This window comes from Macrotis lagotis, chromosome 4, assembly GCF_037893015.1.
Source record: "Macrotis lagotis isolate mMagLag1 chromosome 4, bilby.v1.9.chrom.fasta, whole genome shotgun sequence".
Lineage (NCBI taxonomy): Eukaryota > Metazoa > Chordata > Mammalia > Peramelemorphia > Peramelidae > Macrotis > Macrotis lagotis.
The window spans coordinates 133,885,815-133,897,865 of record NC_133661.1 but is presented as its reverse complement, the minus strand read 5'-3'; the positions used below and the strand labels follow the sequence as shown (position 1 = coordinate 133,897,865).

Below are 12,051 nucleotides of genomic sequence, written 5' to 3'. Positions count from 1 at the left end.
TTTCCAATTGGTTTTAGGTCTATCTCTACATGGCCCATTATTGCATGTGATTTTTAATTGTATTATGATTTGAAAAGGACTTGTATTCACTATTTCTGCCTTTTTGCATTTTATTATGAAGTTTTTATGCCCTAATAAATGGTAAATTTTTTGTATAGGTGTCATGTATTGCAGGAAAAAATGGTATATTTCTTTCTATTCCCCATTCAATTTTCTCTAAAGGTCTATCATGCCTAGGTTTTCTAACATTCTATTTACCTGCTTAACTTCCTTCTTGTTTATTTTATGGTTAGATTTATCAAAGAGTTTTGCTGTCTATGTCTTCCTGGAACTCATTCAGTCTCTCCTCTAAGAATTTGGATGCTATATCACTTGGTATATGCATATTTAGTATTGAAATTGCTTCACTGTATATGGTACCTTTTAGGAGCATAGAGTTTCCTTCCTTATTTCTTTTAATGAAATTTATTTTTGTGGCTGCTTTGTCTGTAATAAGACAACAAAAACAATAAAACAAAAACAATTCTGTAGTAAGGATTGCTACCTTTGCCTTTTTGACTTCCACTGAAGTTCTGCTCCAATCTTTTACCTTTACTCTGTATAAATTTCTGTGCTTCAAATGGTTTTCTTGTAAGCAGTAGATTGTAGAATTCTGGTTTTAAATCTACTTTTCTATCTGCTTACATTTTACAGGAGACTTAATCTCATTAACATTCAAAGTTATAATTACTAAATCTTTATTATCCTCCATACTAACTTTTCTCTGCTTATATTTTCCCCCTTTTTTCATTATCCCTATTTCCCAATATTTTGCTTCTGAATATCACTTCCTTCAGTGTGTTTGCCCCCTTATATCCAAACCCCTTCCCTTTCTTTCCCCTTTCCCTTTGCCCCTTCTTCCTTTCCTTCCATCAGTTTCTCTTTTCATCCTCCCTTTTACCTCTTAATATGTGAAAAGTAGGATATGTTTATAAACTTAATTGAGAGAGAGATAAAGAGTTTCTTTGTGTGTGTGTGTGTGTGTGTGTGTGACCTTCTTTGTGCCAAATTTGATGAGAGTAAGATTCAGGTGGTTCTCACCTCCTCCCTTCTTCCCTTCTATTGTAATAGGTCCTTTGCACCTCTTCAAGTGACGTAATTTACCCCATTCAATCTCTTCCATCCTCCCTTCTCTTTTACCTTTTTAAGGTGATATTATTTTTAAATCATTCTATCAAATTCATAGACTAGTCATGAGTGTCCATTACTTCTGGCTAAGTATATTCCTTCTCATAAAGTTACAGTTCTCAAGAGCTATGAGAATCTTTCTCACTGGTGGGGATATAGCCAGTTTCATCTTAATAGGTAACAGTTTTTTTTTCCTATTCCCTTTTTTACCTTTTCATGTATCTCTTGAATCTCCTATCTGAAGTACAAATTTTCTATTTAGCTCTGGTCTTTTCATCAGGAAAAGTTGGAAGTCTCCTATTTACTTAAATATCCATCATTTCCCCTGGAAGAGATGACTCAGTTTTGCCGGATGATGAATTCTTGGCTGCATTCCCTTGCTCTTCGAAATAACATACTCTAGGCCCTTTGATCACTTAATGCTGATGCAGCCAGGTCATATGTAATCCTTACTTTGGCTCTTTGGTATTTAAATTGTTTCTTTCTGACAGCTTGAAGGATTTTCTCTTTTATCTCATAGTTCTAGAGTGTGGTCACAGTATTCCTTGGTGTTTTCATTTTGGGTTTCCTTTCAGGTGGGGATAGATGTATTCTTTCAATAACTATTTTGTCCTTTGGTTCCATGATACCATGGTAATTATCCTTGCCTATATCTTGAAGTATGGAGTCCAGGCATTTTTTCTTCTCCTTGTTTTCAAGGAGTCCAGTGATTCTTAAATTGGTTCTCCTGGATCTATTCTCTAGGTCAGTTGTTTTGCCAATGAGGTATTTTACATTTTCCTCTATTTTTTTCATTTTGGGGGGTTTGTTTAAAAGATTCTTGTTGTCTCCAGAAGTCAATAGTTTCCACAGATTCCAATCTTTTTTTCAGAGAAGAATTTTCTTGATTTACCTTTTGCAACTCCTTTTCCAATTGGTCAATTCTAGTTTTTGAAGGAGTTTTCCATTTGTCCAATTGTGATTTTGAGAAAAGCATTTTCTTTTTGCACTTGTTCAAATGTATTTTCATTTTTTTATTGCAAGATGATAATTTTTCTCTTGCAAAGTGTTAATTTTCTCTTGTGTTTCTTTTCTCAGTTCTTTAAAACTCCTTCTTGATATCTTTTAAGAAGTCTCTCTGGGTTGGAGACTAATTTATATTCTCCTCTAAAGTTCTAGTTCTTTCTGAGTTAGGATCCTTATCTTCAAGGTAACAGTCAATGGACCCTGCTTTTCACTAGCCTCTCTTCATTTTCCTAGGATCTTGTGCTGGGGGAGGGGCTGGTTCACAGACTTTGGTGTTGTGATCTCTAGAGGTTTTGCTCACTGTGTTTAGTAACTTCAAGTGGGCCAGTTTGTAGGGGATGTTAGATGCTTTCTCTGGAATTTCTGTGACACACTCCCTAGGCCTGGGGGCTGGAGTAGGCAGCAGGATCAGCAATAATCTGGAGCAATGTGAGCTGGGCCCTTAGGCTACATAATTTGTCTATTTAATTCTTAATCAACACTGGAAGAGATCTGCCACCCAGGCATGAACCTGGGACTGGGGAGCTATTACTGTGTGTGTTCTGGAAGAGTCACTTTCATACATAGGAATGGGGGGAGGACTTAAATGGAAACTCTGATTGTTCAATGAAAACACAGGGGCTCACAACTCTGATGTTCCAGACCAGCAGAGTTGACCAGATCGATGGTTAGTGACCGTGCTGGAGCTCTCCTGGGTCATATAGCAAATACTTCTGCCACTATATTCTCAGGTTAGTCCCCAGGCCTCACCCCACGTTCCCTGAACTGGCTCTCTGCTCTCTGCCCCTAGTTCACCCACATTCCCCTGAGGTAGATCTTACTGAGATGTTCTCCTAGGTTCTCTGGGTTCTGTGGATCTAAATTCTGTTAAGAGACTTGGTTCATAGTTGTTCTGAAGGAAAGTCAGGAGAACTTGAGATAGTGCCTGTCTTCTCTCCACCATCTTGGATGGAAGTCCTGGTACTGAAGACTTATATTTGAGGCCAGGCAAAGATTTCAAATGAATTCACAAGCATAATTACAAGTTTATTATACAAAAAGTAATATTTAGCCCTGAGGGCTACAAATACAAACACACACACACACATACACATACACATACACACACACACACACACACACACACACACACACACACACATACACACCAGCTCCTGCCCTTAAAGGGCTGACATTCAAGTTGGCTAAAGAAGATGTACACAACCAAGCAAATTTAGGAGAGGACTAAAACTAATCATCAGAGGAGATCAAGAAAAGTTTGTTCTAGGAGATGTCACAGCATTAATGGATTCAAAAAAGGTAAAGGCAAGTTAAGTAGTATATTCAAAAATGAGCGAATACCAAAGCTTACACTAACTATTTTATTTTCCCTATTCACCAATTTATTTTGTCAGTCATTATACTAAATGAGTGTATGCATCTGAACTGAGTCAATTCCTGTTGTGTATTCAGTTGTTTTTCAGTCTTGCAAAATTTTGTTATCCAAAGTGAGATTTTTTGGCATAGATACTGGAGTGGTTGTCATTTCCTTCTTCAACTCATTTTACAGTGAGGAAACTGAGGCAATCAGGGTTAAATGACTTACCCAGGGTTGCACAACTAATTGCTTGGGGCTAGATTTGGACTCAGTAAGATGATTGCTCTTGATTTCAGATCCAGCACTCTATCCCTTATACCAGCTAGCTATAGTCATTGGTAAGTAAGGCATAGGTTCTACACTGGAACTACATTGTATTCCTATATTTCAAATAGCATTAACTTGGTCTGATAAAAAGATGTAGCACTGGCAATCAGCAGAGTAGTTAATAGTCTTACTTTGATGATAACTAGTCGTGTGATCATGAGCAAATATCTCAAGGTTCAATGGATTCAATTTTTTTTTTGCAAAAACAAGGAGATAATAATACTTATAGTATGTTAAATGAAGATACACCAAGCCAGTGCCTCTGGATCTGGAGTCTGGAAAAAATGGGGGCTAATTATACTTGTGTATGAAAATGGTAATAATTATACTGCAAATGCAGAGAAACTTGATCAGAACACTGTATCTGGAGTCAGGAAGACCTGAATTCAAATCTGGCCTTGGATATTAGTTGTGATTCTGGGCAAGAAATGTTTATGAAACCAAGGTGATTATTCTATGTTCAAGTATTTTCTAGGATTGCCTCTATATAGAAGCCCCATTGATATTTCTTTTTTTTTACATTTTTTTGCAAGGCAAATGGGGTTAAGTGGCTTGCCCAAGGCCACACAGCTAAGTCAATATTAAATGTCTGACACCGGATTTGAACCCAGCTACTCCTGACTCCAAGGCCGGTGCTTTATCCACTACAGTGCTTTATCCACTATACCACCTAGCCACCCCCAAAAGACTTTTTTTTAGTTTTTTTTGCAAGGCAAACGGGGTTAAGTGGCTTGCCCAAAGCCACACAGCTAGATAATTATTAAATGTCTGAGACCAGATTTGAACCCAGGTACTCCTGACTCCAGTGCCAGTGCTCTATCCACTGCACCACCTAGCCACCCCTGCCCAGTGATATTTCTAAAGAAGTCTAACTATATTACTACACTGCTCTAGGAACTCTAATGCTCCCTATTACTTCTAGAATATAATGCAGAATTCTCATCTTGATTAAAAGACTCTATAACATGACCATGACTTCTATTTACCTTTCCAGGCTTACTGTATATTTTGTATTCTATGTTTCAACCAAATTAATCCTCATTCTTCTACAGGCCATACTCTCGATTTTATCATAACTCTCTGAATTTTATCATAGCAAAGACATCTCCTTAACTCTGGGATTTCTCACAGTGGAAGTATTTTCTGCCTCAAAATGAGCTGGAGTCAGTTTGAACTGGCTCCTGGGAGCTGTGTTAAATTTTCAGTTTAAGTATTTTCCCTTTGGGAACAGGCAACCCACAAGGCAAGGATTTATTTATCATTTGCTGATAGTCTAGTCTTAAGAGAGTAATGGAGAAAAGTATTAAAAATACAGATTAAAATTAAAAGGACATCATGCATACTTTCCTCTCCTTAGCACACCTGTTTCCACCATTCAGGTTTCTTCCTCCTAAAACTTATCTTTTAAGGAAAATGCCCTGGTCAACCTTGTCTTTTTCTTTTCTTTTCTTTTTTTTTGCAAGGCAGTGGGTGATTTGCCCAAAGGTACACAAGCTAGGTTATTATTTTGTGTTGGAGGTCACATTTGAACTCAGGTCCTCCTGACTGCAGGCCTGGTGCTCTATCCACTGCATCACTTAGCTGCCTCTCAACCTTATCTTCACTCCCCTTTGTTTCCCTTTTGACTCTGGTCTTTATGTATCATGCACCTGTTTGAATATCTCTCAAATTCCCTTCCTTCAACTTCTACTCCCACCTCAGCCTCTCCTTTCAATTTTCTTGTGTTGTTTTCCCTCTTTGAAGACAATGACTATATATCTTTCTGCTATATGCATTCCAGAACACACACCCAGCCTTTAATAAATGCTTGTTGAGTTGACTACTGGTTTAATATGTCACAACTTCCCATCTCCCATCTTTGGGCCATCTTTCATGGTGGCTAGCATATACATATATATATATATATATATATATATATATATATATATATATATATATATATATATCCTCTTTATCTCTATCTCTTAGAATTACTTACTTCCTTCAAGACAATTCAAGTACCAAATATTTCGCAAGAGACTTCTCTGGATAAATTCCAATAACTAGTTCCCTCCCCATGCTAACTTACATAGTACTTAATCTGCATGTATGTTTATATGTGCACTTATTTGTATTCATGCTGTATCTTCCAAACAGAATGTAAACTTTTTTAGGAGAGGGGAATCATTTTGCTTTTCTCAGGGTATTCACCATGTCTAGATATGTCTGGTACATAATAAAACTTAATAAATTCTTGTTAAATGAATAAATTAATGACTTCTCCCTCACAATCTTTGGATCAGCTTATGGGCTGGCACTAGAAGTGAGGGCAGCCCATGCTGAGAGACCCAAATGTCAGTTCCAACTGCTCAGTCTTCTATAAAGAAGTCTTTAAAATCTCTACTCTCATGTTCCCTGTGTTTGAAGGAATATCCATGGAAAGACAAATCGTTGCCCCCTACAATGACTCTGTGCTTAGTGATCATGGAAAATAAGTATGTGGACGATAAGGATTATTTGTTTATACATGCAAATATACATATATAATATATATGATTTTCATTAGAGAACTTAATTTTGTATGAGATATGACTATCTCTGTCTGCATCCAAGAATCTATGTTTAGTGAATTTCAAAAAGAAACTCATAAAACTGACTTATCTATAGAGGGGTCCCCTGCTCTAGACTCTATATCACTACCTATCCCACAGGGTCATTAGGAGGAAAGTACTTTGGAAAACTTAAAGCACAATATAAACATGAATTTTTCTTCTTATCATTATAGTGAATTTCAAGTATATATTATGTATGTCTTACGACTAAAATTTATATGTTACACATTCTGTCTGTGGTTTAGATAGACCTATAAGATAAGACCCTGGAACTAGGAAAGAATTTTTTTTAATTGATCAAAGGCAGGAAATAAGTAAAATAACTCATTCTTAGGGTCACTATTACATCAATTCTGGTTGCAAATTAACAGTATTAAAAACATAGCAATGCTCATAATTTACCTGCTTCCTTAAAAATCTCAAACCCCATTACTACTGAGGAAGTGTTCATGGTGTAAGGAGCATTGAATGAGGCAACAAAAGTTGTGAGTTTAATATCTGCCCCCGGGCCCTGCCACTTAAACAATATTTGATCTTGATTGTCACTGAACCTTTCTGAGCCTCAATCTTCCTCATCTGTAAAATCGATATAATAGGGCTTGTACTGTCTCCCTCTCTAAGTATTGTGAGGATCAGATGATAATGTACATAAAAAATAAATTATTATGCAAATGCCCATTGTTTTTACTTTGTTAAACCAATCATCATAAAACTCACTATAAGTATTTAGTGCAAAGGAATATATTAAACAAATTTGATTAAGTCCCTGACTATCTTACAAGGAATGATTTTAGTATAAACATTCGTAGCTCATCATATTTTCCGTTGCCACTAGATCACAAAGAAGGTGGAAAAGCAATGACACCAATAGATGGAAAGAGAAATAACTGTTGATGAGTAAATGAAAGTATGCTGTACCTGAGAAATCTGCAGCTAAGAGATCTATTGCCTTTAAAACTTTCACTTGTAAAATGCCAATGTCCTTCATATCTTTCAGGGAGTTCTGTAAGCACTGGGGAGAGAAAAAAGGAATTAAGTAAGTACAAAAATAGTTCATTGATATACTCTTTAAATGGCATTTAAATCTTATGGAAGAACATTTTCATTTTATCTTCCTTTTTATATCCTTAAAGAAGAGCTGCAAAAATGCAGGTAAAATCAACTAAACCCATTAAGAAAATGGACCCATTAGCAAAATAGGCATTCATATCTGCTACATAAAATGCAAATGGTCAAGCATTAATCAGCTGCATCTTCAAAATGAAACCATTATGACTGCATAAGATTTCTCTTTAACGTCATTCCCTGGTGACACTAGACATACTCTTCCTCTTCATCCAAGGGCAAATGTTTATAGTTACAGACAATATTCCTTTTTTTTTTTAACTAAATCAACTCTGAACTTCCCTAAAAGTTCCCATTATTATTCCACAAATGCAAACTTATGGACATTAGGTGGTGGAATTTGGTCTCTGTATAAGTATCTCTACCAATGAAAATTCAACTCAATTCAAAAAATATTTATTATGTACCTACTGCATATAAGACATGATGTTTTTCTGGAGATACAAATAATCCAAAATAGACCCAACAGCTATTAATTTTCAATTATATTAAGTAGATACATGGGATCTGCTTTTTTAAAGCAACTCAGGTCAGAAATCTTTTTCTTAATATTTAATGAAAAATGTCTTTTCCCTTTGGTTTTATAAACCAAATCTCCTATCATCATTTGTTATTCATTACTGTGAATGGCAGTGGCATCAGATATATATTTTTATCACTACTTCTTAAACAGGGACATCTTGATTGACATCTGCATAACTAGAACCTTTCAAACAACCAGTACTTAAATGATTGTGGCAAATAACTTCACTGTCCATTTGGTTCTTTGTAACAGAAAAAGATTTCAGAAATGTTTCTGAAAAATACAAAATAGCTGTTATTTTCAGCCATAAATGAAATTTAACAGTTGTGAATCTGTCCTTAATGAATATAATATTTAATAAATGCAATTAACTTTATCTAAAATGAGGAAATTAGGCTAATACTTATTAATCTATGCATTAACATTTGCAAAAAATATAAGGGTAAAAGAAATAATTAATTTTTGAACTGGCCAGCTTTTGGGTAAAAGAAAAAAAAATGAATTAAGATTCAAGTTTGTTAATTCTACTAGTTAGTGAGCCAGAGCGACTTCAAGTTTTATTTTTAATGCTGCCTTGTTTAAACCTAAAAATTTTAATCAATAACTCCAAAATTATTCTTGAGATCACTTAAAAAGTAAATGACATTTGTCATAGACTTCTGAAAATGTTTACATCCTAACCTTTCCCTAACATTTTAAGTTTATTTTCCCTTATCAAAAGTCATCAGATATATTAACTACCAACTATCACAAGTTTTTTAAGTATCTTTTTAAAAAAAGTATCTTTAAAAGACTTGTAGTTAGTTAAGTTCTATACTTTCATGGGCATATAATTAAGGGAGACAGCTAAGTGATACAATGAATAGATCACAGATCTTCCAAGGTCAGGAGAATGTGAATTCTAATCTGTTCTCAGACTCTTATTAGTTGTATGACCCTGAGCAAGTCACTAAAATATGATTATCTCCAAAAAAATGGAAAGAAAAAGAAATATAGCTAAAATATAGGTTAATGCATCTAGGCAAATAGAGATTTTAGAGTACAACTGAATGGTATCATCTACATTGATGGGCACTTCATTGTATGTATGAAGAATTTTATCTGTAATTAGATTATGTTATTCCTTAATCATGCCCATTAACTGAGGAGTAACTAGGTTACTAGGGAACTAATAAATGAAGAATGTAAAATAGAGGATCAAAGACCATAAAATCAAGGGGAAAAAATACTCATTTAAAAAAGTGATCATTTAGATTACTATAAATCACTTGCAAATGACAGTTGTTGGTATAATATTTATGTAGCCAAAAGGAGTGAAAATTCATGGGACTGTACACGATTTTGCAAATATTCAGAAATGCATTATCAGTAACTGCTTTTGTAAATATGCTTCATGAAGAGTCAACAGTAACTTTCAGATATGTATCATATACGTGACTGCTTAGCCTTTGTAAATATGATAAGGTGAAGTTTACTCCTACAATCCACAAATCTTTGTTGATACCTACATAGATACCTTTTCACCTTTTCTCTTATAAACATCAAACCATGTATAATTAGGCATATTGGCATCTCATTTTATCTGCCTAACAACTGCGTTAATTCTCCTTTTATGAAGCAAACTATTATATTCTGGATAAAGATTCCTTCTAAATACTATTTTTAATCATAAAAATATTTGTTTAAATTTAAAAGAAAAGTGATATATCATTCCAGAGAACTCACATAGCGTTGGGAAATCTGTTTTCTTTCATCAGGATCAGCCAAGGGGCAGACACAGAGATCAGAGACAGAGACACCTGAACAGGGTGTAAGCGTGATCAGTATAAGCAGTGAGCCAAGACGGTTTTCCAGCGGCAACTCTAAACAATTGTCTTGCTTGAGTGGGAGGGCTGCAATATCCACTTTACACCTATATATCATTTTCACAAATCAAAAAGAAACAAGGAGAGGGGTGATTAACTCATGGTTCTTTTAGAACATTCAAAAGCAACTGATTTTTACTTTAAAATCGCACTGTGCTGCATAGGCCAGTCTCTTTCAGAAACCTCACAAAGTCTGGGTTCCAATTTATTGCTCCATTTCCCTGAAGGGTAGTGAAGGTTGCAGGTGTTCCCCAGGCTTATAATACTCATTGCTGATCAGACACACTTTAAAATTAAGAAGGGGAAGAGGAAGAAAGAACAAGGAAAACAGAGAAAAGAAATAAGGAGCTAGCATGTGAGCAGAAATAAGAAGAGCTGAATCTTTGCAACATATACATATATATGTGCATATATGTATGTATGTGTGTATTTATATTCCGAATGAAGTCAATTGGACAAATGTAACCAATTCCAAAGGTTGGGCATTATTAATCTGGGCTCCTCTCCAGGCTTGGTCTTTTACAAGTAAATAGAACAAAGGATAACAGTTTTAAAAAGAGAACAAGAGAAATACAAAAAGATGGCTAATGGAGAAACCATTTTCTGCCAGATTAATGCCAACTGGCAAGTTTTTATTTAAAGAAAACTTGTTAAGATGTTTCTTAATAGGCAAAAATTCCACAGGGTTCCCCCAGGTGGGTTCCTTCTGGATAAATGGGGCATGAAGTACTGTTGATTGATCCCATTTCAGTTGTACTGCTGGCAGAGTTTGTACCCATCTGCTATAAATTGCATGTTTTCTGCCTCTTAACAGCCAATTTTCTGGGAATGTTGAAAACCTCAAACACATTTAAATACAGAAGCAAACACACAGAAAAGAGACTGAGGTGCTAAACCATTTATGTGCTTTGCCTCTGAAAACACTCCAGGTTGGCCTGGACCCCACTTGATTTGTTTACATACAGTGCTACTACTGTGAGGGTTAAGCTTAAGAAAATGTTAAGTAGATTTGGTACCATAATGTGTAACTTTTTCCTCCTCTATTCTCTTTGCAGTTTCTAACAAAAATTAATATTAAAGGTTTCAGAGTAGGACCATGTTCATCATTGATCAGATGGCGTGATGATTTATTTTCCTTTATCATCCATCTTAATGCATATGCAGATAACGTGAAATAAAGAGATATAGGTAACAAGTAATTATATTTAAAAGAATATAGAGTTTTCATTCAGGTGACACAGAATATAAATCTATAGTTTAGCTATTGCAGAGAGAAAATATTCAAATTCCTTTTCCTTAAAAAGAATTAATTTAGCTCATCATAACTGATTTATATTTCTGTACATTGCCTTTTAAGAAATCAACTCACTGTTAAAAATGAAACTGTACATGAGCCTAGAGAATGAGAAAAAACAAAGAATTCTGAAATGATATATCTATCATTCAACAAGTATCTATTAAACACTTGCCACAAAGTTGCCACGAGTCAGACAATAAAGATGTAAAGACAAAAATATACAATGGTACGCTTAGTGGCAACAAATGTTAGATTTCTGAGGTTAAATTTGTTATTTTAGAAACCTCCAAAAGTTAATCAGAATCAATGCTACTGATTGAAATGAATGGTCAAGCTGTACTTCCAAACTGATTTTGGTTTTTAAAAAAACAAATATGACTTCTAAGTAATGAACTTGGGTTTTAGCCTGGAACAAATAGAATTAGATGAATGTTTATTCAGTCACTCATTCATTGATTCAAATATTTGATAACATTTATTAAAAGAGTTTGTGGTTCCAGGGACCATTAGATCCCAAGAATGAAAAAACACATAGCAAAATAGCTATGCCATGAAGAAGCTCATGTTCTCTATACATATCTAACCATTTATCAAGCACCTAAAACATACCAAGCATTAATGCTAAGGGTACAATGAAATGCAAAGGACCATCCCCTTGGCATAAACAACATATATTGCTATATAAAATAAAATGGAGACAAAAGTGGGAAAGTGCTAGCATTAAAGGGAATAAGGAAAGTCTTCTTGTAGAGGAACATTTTAGTTCCCATTTTAGTTGGCTGAAGAAGTCAGGG

At 34.9% G+C, this 12,051-nt stretch overlaps 1 protein-coding gene across 5 annotated transcripts in view; it reads right to left on the bottom strand.

Moving 5' to 3' along the window:
* The window catches only part of MCTP2 (multiple C2 and transmembrane domain containing 2), a 266,381-nt gene that overhangs the window by 117,863 nt on the left and 136,467 nt on the right, over window positions 1-12,051 (bottom strand). For all 5 annotated transcript variants that reach the window (XM_074234164.1, XM_074234162.1, XM_074234166.1 and 2 more), the window contains 2 exons: window positions 9,821-10,007; window positions 7,366-7,459 (listed from right to left, as the gene is read on the bottom strand). In XM_074234164.1, the coding sequence (XP_074090265.1) occupies window positions 7,366-7,459; window positions 9,821-10,007 (281 nt within the window). The remainder of the gene's footprint in view (window positions 1-7,365; window positions 7,460-9,820; window positions 10,008-12,051) is intronic.